At 60.4% G+C, this 7,388-nt stretch overlaps 3 protein-coding genes across 3 annotated transcripts in view; 2 read left to right on the top strand and 1 right to left on the bottom strand.

Annotated features, from left to right (window-relative positions):
• LOC113211629 (uncharacterized) overlaps positions 1–7,388 on the top strand; it is a gene marked incomplete at its 3' end in the record, with an annotated part of 10,800 nt that overhangs the window by 2,543 nt on the left and 869 nt on the right.
• LOC113211627 (ankyrin-3-like) overlaps positions 98–7,388 on the bottom strand; it is a 20,187-nt gene continuing 12,896 nt past the window's right edge. Inside the window, exons 2-5 of the mRNA XM_052270402.1 lie at positions 3,492–3,852; positions 984–1,283; positions 651–764; positions 98–364 (exon numbers count right to left, since the gene is read on the bottom strand). Of these exons, the coding sequence (XP_052126362.1) occupies positions 113–364; positions 651–764; positions 984–1,283; positions 3,492–3,852 (1,027 nt within the window). The 3' untranslated portion in view covers positions 98–112. The remainder of the gene's footprint in view (positions 365–650; positions 765–983; positions 1,284–3,491; positions 3,853–7,388) is intronic.
• LOC113211628 (uncharacterized) lies at positions 4,526–6,121 on the top strand. Its single transcript, XM_026430069.2, has 4 exons — positions 4,526–4,786; positions 4,860–5,000; positions 5,136–5,380; positions 5,459–6,121. Exons 1-4 carry the CDS (start codon positions 4,694–4,696, stop codon positions 5,904–5,906), a joined length of 927 nt encoding a protein of 308 aa, XP_026285854.1. The 5' UTR covers positions 4,526–4,693; the 3' UTR covers positions 5,907–6,121.

Here is a 7,388-nt window from a genome sequence, read left to right as displayed (position 1 = left end):
TGTACATTTCGTAAGCGGACATGCGCTCGACGGAGCAGTGGAGGGAGGGGAGGCCCCCTAGTCTCCGCCTTAGCCCCGTCAGCCAGGCGCGCACGAGCGTCACATGGGCGGCCTATCTGCGGGCGCTGTGCCACGCGAGGTACTCACAGGCCGTGGTGGCGCAGCTCGCCAGGCTGCAGGTAGACGGGGGCCGCGTGCTGGCGGGGCTGGGCGCCATGCTGGGCGACAGGCTCATGCTGAGGCGGCGGTCCAGCTCGCAGGCCAGCGTGCGGGCGAGCTGCGGTTGCGCGCGCAGGCGGTACTCCTGCTGGGCCAGCTCCAGGACGCTGGGGCCCACGTCCACGCCCTCCGCGCCCAACAGCGTCTGTGAAAATTCGCAGTGGCCCTAGTTTTAAACTCGGATCGGGTCTAGGTAGAGCACGCAACGTACGACGGCTTCGGGCAAGGATATGAGCAAATATTTGGAAAAGCAGAAGTGTGTCTCCCTTCGCGGGTACCTCCTGTCTGAGAGGCAACCTTTGCCCCCCTCTCCCCCTCCCTTGCCACCTAACTTGCGCGCCCGCCGCACAGTGACAGCAGGACGACGCATAACTCTCTTTCGAAAAAGAGATAGTCTTCAGCAGATGCATATTGCATGATTCTATTCTTACGTTGACAACGTCGACGAAGCCGCTCTCCACGGCCACGTGAAGCGGGGTGAGGCCGTCTCGGTTGGTCGCGTTCAGGGGGCACCCCGGCACGGCCAGGAGTTCCGCCACCACATCCTGGAGTCGGAAGAACACAAATGATCGATCTTTAATTAAATTCACACGGCGTGATCCATCTAATTTGTTAAATAATCATTTCGCAACGGGACGCGACGTAACGTCATGGTCAGCTGGTCTTGAGAAGACCCTGCGAGCCGAGCCGATAGGGTTGCCAACAGAGATAAAAGCCCCCCTGAAGAGGGTTCTCGTCTGCCGGATGCCGGTGCAGCGCCTCACCTTGTAGCCGCGGCTGGCGGCGAGGTGCAGCGCCGTGTTGCCGCGCAGGTCCTGGTGCGCGGGGTCGGCGCCCGCCTCCAGCGCGGCCCGCACGGCGGCGAGTCTGTTCCTGCGCGCGGCCACGTGCAGCAGCGACTCGCCGTACTGGGTGTTGCGCCGCGCCACGCCCGCGCCGCACAGCAGCCGCACCACCTCCTCGCCGTGCTCGGCCCGCTCCGGCGCGTTCTCCAGGAACTCGACGAGCGGCGTGTCGCCGCGGGCGTTCTGCAGCGCCGGGTCCGCGCGCGCCTCCAGCAGGATCTGGAAGGGGAGGGAAAGGCGTCAGTAGGGCTTAAATGGCGGATAGACGAACTGATTTTTAAACATCATTTCGCCGACCCTGTGCGGTCTGGTAGCATCGGTGGGATGGGCCTGCCACTGCCACCGAACGAAGTTTTTTGAGCGAAATAATTCTTAAATCGTATAGTGATTAGGCGGGATAAAAAAGCATGGTTTCTCCGACTCGCTTTGCAGGCTCGTCAGCATTATTCAGCAGCAAGTCTGGTCTGGTGAGCGTTCATGTCCCCGCGGCCTTGGCCCCCGCGCCGCCACGCGGCACGCCACGGCGCCCCGCCGCCGCGCACAGCCGCGCCTCCCGCAGGGCGTATGGCAGCAGGGCGCGCTGGTGGTGACCGCCGGGACGAGCGCACAATTAGCAAAGGGTGGAGCGAGAGGCACCTCACTTTTAAAAAAGTGCACAACCGCTCCCAAAAATTAAAAAAGAAAATAGGTAGCCAAATCATCGAAAAACAACGAAAATCAAGAAAAGTAGGTTACACAGTAATAATGACGTCCTGGTTTTCATAACGTTTTGAAAACCATGACGTTTCTCATGCATTTCTTCCATAAGAGGTCATGGTTTCTCCCAAAACGTCATGAAAACCAGGACGTAGTTTTTATCGTGTGCGTTTTACAGAACAGTGCAGTTCCCCTCGGTTTGAGATGTCTCCGGACATCGGAAGGCCGAATTAGAGTATGCGACTCGACTGCGTAATCGGCCACACCAGGAAGCCATTTGGCTTTTAACAAAACACATACGAATTTTGATTTGGAAAAGAAAAAATATGAATGGGGACACGGTGGGAGATACACAGAGGTCGTGGGCGTGAACCGAGCACGCGATCCCACGGCACGGCGGCTCCAGCTCTGGAACCCAGCCGGCCTCACGGCAGCAGTAGCAAGTCCCCGGTCGCGCGGGGCTCCGAAGATGAGAGCTGAGTCACTGTCCGATGCACACAAACAAACATGACGATGCGATGCTGCGTGGATCGCGCGACTCACTAGACCACGCGAAACCAAGTAGTAGTGTCGTTACGACTTTGGGGGGAGAGTGGTGGGGAAGGACCACCTTGCGTCTGCCGCGCCGTTGCATAGACCCGAGTTTGCACATGGGAGATGAGCATAGTCCAGCTAGCCCAAAAGCAGTGACAGTGGCCGATATTGTGCATTGTGCAAAGGTGAATGATTCGGCGCGGGGGGCAGGGGGGGAGGCAGAGAAAGGGCGCGCAGGGAAGACCGGAAGCTCAGGCGCTCGGCGGGGCTATTAATGTTGCGGTCTTGCGGTGCGGCGCGCGGCGCGGTGTTGCAGTGCGACCGCGTGGAGAGGAGCACACCAAGCAGCCTTCTGCTCGGCGTCAGCCATCGCGTATCAGCCGAGGCCTCAGCCCAGCCGACGTGTCAGCCCGCTGGCGGAGGAGGGCGGCCTTTACGTTTCGTTTCCTAGTGCGAAAAACTAAAGCGAGGGATCGTCCAGAAACTACGTGTTCGTTTTAAATCAGATTCATATTGGGTAAATTACGACGGGAGCCGGGCTCCTGCGAGACTCGGGGTAGGCCACCCCGCGGTACACGCGTGCAACGTAGGCGAGATGTTGCCTACCCATCAGGCGTCTTGTTGAGAACTAACTTACAGGGGCCAAATTTGGCAGGTTCCTAAACGGCAAATGGGGGACGCTCTTTCTGGATGAACCCAAACGGGACAATGAAACGACGTCATTCCCGACTGTCTTATAGGCGTCATTTCGATAGGCTTCTTCAGTGGGAACACGGGTCGCTTGGATCCGCGCCCGCCACCACCAGCGGGGCCTCAAGGCCACGTGGCCGCCGGGGGCCGGGGGGTCGCTGCAAAGAGCTCTTTGGGTCGCTGTCGTGCCCTATCTGTGCTGTGCCCCAGGCCCAAAGTGGAAGTTGCAAAAGGTTTGGGGGAGGTGGGATTGAATTTCAAATCGGGCATGGGGCCTCGCCCACTCACCGCGGGCGGGCGGGGCGTGTGCGCTGAGCTGCGGCCGCCGCCGACGGGAGTCGCCACGCGGCCGTGAGAGTGAGAGTGACGGGGGCGGGGCGGAGCGCCGTGAGCGCAGGCCGGCCCGTCAGACGCGCGTGCGTTGCGGCCGGGCAGCCGGGCACCCTAAGGTGTAATGTAAACACCTTAGGGCAACACCAGGCGCGCCCTGATGCGAAAGGTGCTCACCTCGTACGGCTCAGGGCGGGCGCAGGCCCTGCTGGCGAGGTGGTGCAGCGCGGTGCGCCGCCGGTGGTCCTGCGCGTTGACGCCGTGCGGCTGGGCGCGCTGGGCGAGCAGGCGGAGGGCGGTGAGCAGGTGCGGCTCGGCGGGGTCGGCGGCCACCAGCTTGGCGAGGGCGTGCAGCGCCGTCTGGCCGCGCAGCTTCTCGCGGACGCAGGGGTCGGCGCCGGCCGCGAGCAGGGCCTCGAGCAGCTGCATGAGGAGGCGCGGGCTGCGGCGCGACGCGCGCGACACCACGCACAGCATCAGCGCCGACTGGCCGTTGACCCGGCGCGCGTCCACGCTGCAGCCGGCCGCGCACAGGGACCTGCGACAGGACGAACGAGCACATGAGGAGGATAGAAGGCGAGGAGAGGAATGAATGAATGCGAACGCATTATTTGTTTTGTCCATTCCGTTTTAAATCCCATTTGTTCTCTCATTCGTTCCAAAGCAGGATTAAGTATTAGACCCCCGGGGAGGCGTGGCGGGGTGGTTGTTGCGGAGTGTCGACGGCTCATATCCGGGAAATAATCAACGCAATGTTTAGTGTGCCCAAGGCACCCGCCGTGCCTGAATGCGCCTCATGCATTTCATCGTCTCCTCTCTCTCTCTCTCTCTCTCGCCCGCTATTAGCGGAACTCCGCACCTCGCGGGCAAGTGAGATGATTGGCGATAGAGGTGGGAAAAGGGACGGGTTGAGGGGTGGAGTGATGGCATGGCGGGAGCTTTAGTTTATATTCGCACGGCGCAGCTGCTGTTTATTGTTCTTGGTCTATTTGGAATTTGCACCATTCCATAAAGGCGACAAACAAAGGAGGCAGCAAAGCAGCTCTATGCGCGGGAGAGTGGTTGAAGTGTTTGACAACTCGGAAAAAACTGAGAGGAAGACATAGTGTCTGCAGCGCCGGCAAGTCAGTCGTGGGTGAGAGATGAGGAAGGGGGTAGATTAACCAGGACGTGATAACACAGTTTGCACTATGCTACAAAGGGGGCCTGTGGGTGTCGGGTCTCTGCCTTTTCTGGTTCTCAAGTCGTATTAAAAAAGTCAGATCATGAGCTCATCGCCAGATGGCCAGCCCGCGACAAACCCAGGTGTGTGGCCATAGAGATAAAAGCAGAGACGCGTTCAAGTCTGGGTGTCAGATACACAGAACCAGGCAGTAGCGATGGCCGCAGAACCTCTACGCGAGCTCGTGGACAACAGGGATGTTGAGTGCCTCCTGGAGGCCCTGAGGAAGGACCTGCCAGACTCTATCCATGTGAGTAGATAATTTCGATTGGTCGCGTGCCCGCGAAAATGGTCAACGCTTTAGTTGAGAAATCGTCCCGCAGATCTTCACCCGGATCGCAACAGCGCTCCGCTGGCGCCGTCAGGGTCTCGACGACGGCGACGTGCAAGTCTCCTTTTACCGGGGCGTCGACGAGGGCGACGCCACGGACGGCCACACGACCGCAGTCGCCGTCATGAGGGTGGTACGTAGGACGCCATGCACGTGTGGTGCTGACACGAGGACACATCCTGCGTTGCGCACTGTACTCGGGCAGCCCCATAAGCGACGAAGTTGAAACATTTTGAAAGTATTGTATTGCTTGCCCCGCGATCTGCAGGAGGGCATGCCCGAGCCCAACGTGTCGCTGCACACCACTGACGCCTCCTGCGCCGCGCTGCGCCGCGTGCTGGCCGACTCGGAGCACATCCCGTGGGACGAGTCGATCCGCTTCGAGTCCGTGCACGAGCGGTGCTTGCCGGACCTGCTGGCGGCGATACGGGCCCACGGGGACCCCAGGCCCGCCCTGCTCAAGACGGACAAGATGCTGCTGCCTAGGGACGAGTGCCTGCGGCTGGAAGTGAGGTGGGTGCCCCCCTTGCCTGCCCCCTATGCCGTGCACCATCGCCAGACGCTTCATGTCCATGCCCCCGGTGCCTGCAGAGACCCCGGCCCCGGGCTGGCGCTGCGCCCCCTGGAGCCTCGCCATGCCAAGCGCGTCAACGACCACTGGGCCTACCGGACCACGGGGTCCGAGAGGATGATTGCCATCACCATCGAGAGGAGCCCCGGCATGTCGTGGGGCGTGTTCACCGAGGAGGACCCCCAGGGCGACCCGGTCGCCTTCGTCATGGGCGCCTGGTTCGGCGGGCTGGCCATCCTGCACACCATGGACTCGCACCGGCGGCGCGGGCTCGGCGAGCTGGTGACCCGGGCCGCGTGCAGGGCGGCGGCCACCCAGACCGGGTTTGACTCGCACGCCAACATAGTCACCCCCAACCCGGCTTCGGAGGCCACCCTGGCCAAGGTGGGCTACCGACAGGTCTGCAAGTGCACCTGGGTGGACTATACGGCGCCAGGTAGACTCACCCCGAAAAGCCCGTTCTTGTAACAAGAACATGTTCTGGTGGTAACTCAAGTTTACTTGCCCCAACGAAATGTTCTTGCGGACTATAAGAACATTGCATTGAGACAAGTATATTTTCTTGTTTCAAGACAAGGCTTTTCCGGGTGTGCCTCTAACTTTATCATTCATTACTTTCTCATGTTATTTATTACACGAAAAGCCCATAAAGAGCCTTGGACCATTGTGGGCAGATTCATTCATATTGGTGTTCGTGGTGGCCAAATTAACAAACCGCACATTTCCACAATTTAACCTGCAGGCAGTTTGGGCGAGAGTGTTTTACTGCCAAAGAAGAGGTGGAAAAGTGTGTGTGTATGGGGGGGGGGGTGAATGCCCTGGAGTGACGGGTGTTGCGACGCACAAGCTGCCTCGCACTATGTCAGCAGAGAGGCCGTTTGTGACTGTGTGTGTGTGTGTGTGTGTTAACTAATCCTGGAGACGGAGGCAAGCGAGGAGATAAGTAAGTGCGTAGTGCGCATCCCGGGGCGTGACCTACGCCAACAGTTATCTGCTGCTTCTAGGTAGAAAGGGTTGGGGAATCACCTGACCTGGGGGCGCGCACGCACAAGCACGCACACACATACACACACGCGAACACACACGGACACACTGACACGCACGAACACACACGGACACACTGACACGCACACACACGACACACACGCGAACACGCACGCACGCCCGACATATCCCTTTCCGCTGTTCCAGTAAAGCCCCATACGCACAATGTTGTCAGCCGCCCATGAGGTCTCTCCTCTAGGCGTGCGAAAAGTATCGCGACCAAAGCATTTTCCTCCGAACGCGCCGAGAGAGGGGGAGAGGGGTAGGACAAGGCGGCCATGAAGCCCTCTCTCTCCACACACGCGTGCGCGCACACATCCCGTCTAGAGCTGACGGTGCGCAGGGCAGCGCGGATGCGGTTTATTGAGACGAAGCACCCGGGAGGAGGGCCCTCCCCGGCCAGCCGCAGGGCCGAGTAGGGCGCACAAGAGTCGAGCCTGTTTCCTCGTGCGAAGCGCGAAGCAAATGAGTGTATTTATTGGGATAACATCCACCACGCCAGGCCGAGCGAGCCGAAATAACTCGACGGACGGGCGCCACCGACTGGCTGCGAACACAGCGATGAACCACGTCCGATGTATCTGGAACAGGGCAACGGGGTGCGGACTTGCCACCCCCCCTCTCCCACCCCGCATTTTTCCTCTCAGGGGCGTCTCTGATGAGCAGCAGGAGAGGACAGCAGCAGCGCCGGGACATATGGTGTTATTGGGCTTGGCCGTTTGCGTTGTCCGAAACGAGCTCGGGTCGGGCCCGGCCGGGCGCGCCGTCCAGAGCGGCGGCGGGGACAACGGCCTGACCCCTCAGCAGCGGGGCCTGGCCTGGCCTGGCGGGACGATTACACGTCCTACTTACATACCGTAGGAGCATCTTCATCCGGACCCTAACCCCCCCCCCCCTCTCCACTGA

Source organism: Frankliniella occidentalis, unplaced genomic scaffold (assembly GCF_000697945.3).
Source record: "Frankliniella occidentalis isolate FOCC.00 unplaced genomic scaffold, Focc_3.1 Scaffold123, whole genome shotgun sequence".
In the NCBI taxonomy this organism is placed as follows: domain Eukaryota; kingdom Metazoa; phylum Arthropoda; class Insecta; order Thysanoptera; family Thripidae; genus Frankliniella; species Frankliniella occidentalis.
This window is presented reverse-complemented; position numbering and strand designations above follow the sequence as displayed.

Excerpts from the sequence above, each read along its gene's own strand:
- LOC113211628 (XM_026430069.2), top strand. The coding sequence starts at position 4,694 with ATGGCCGCAGAACCTCTACGCGAGCTCGTGGACAACAGGGATGTTGAG. Across the intron at positions 4,787-4,859 it reads ACCTGCCAGACTCTATCCAT|ATCTTCACCCGGATCGCAAC; the intron begins GTGAGTAGATAA and ends ATCGTCCCGCAG. Across the intron at positions 5,381-5,458 it reads TGCCTGCGGCTGGAAGTGAG|AGACCCCGGCCCCGGGCTGG; the intron begins GTGGGTGCCCCC and ends CGGTGCCTGCAG.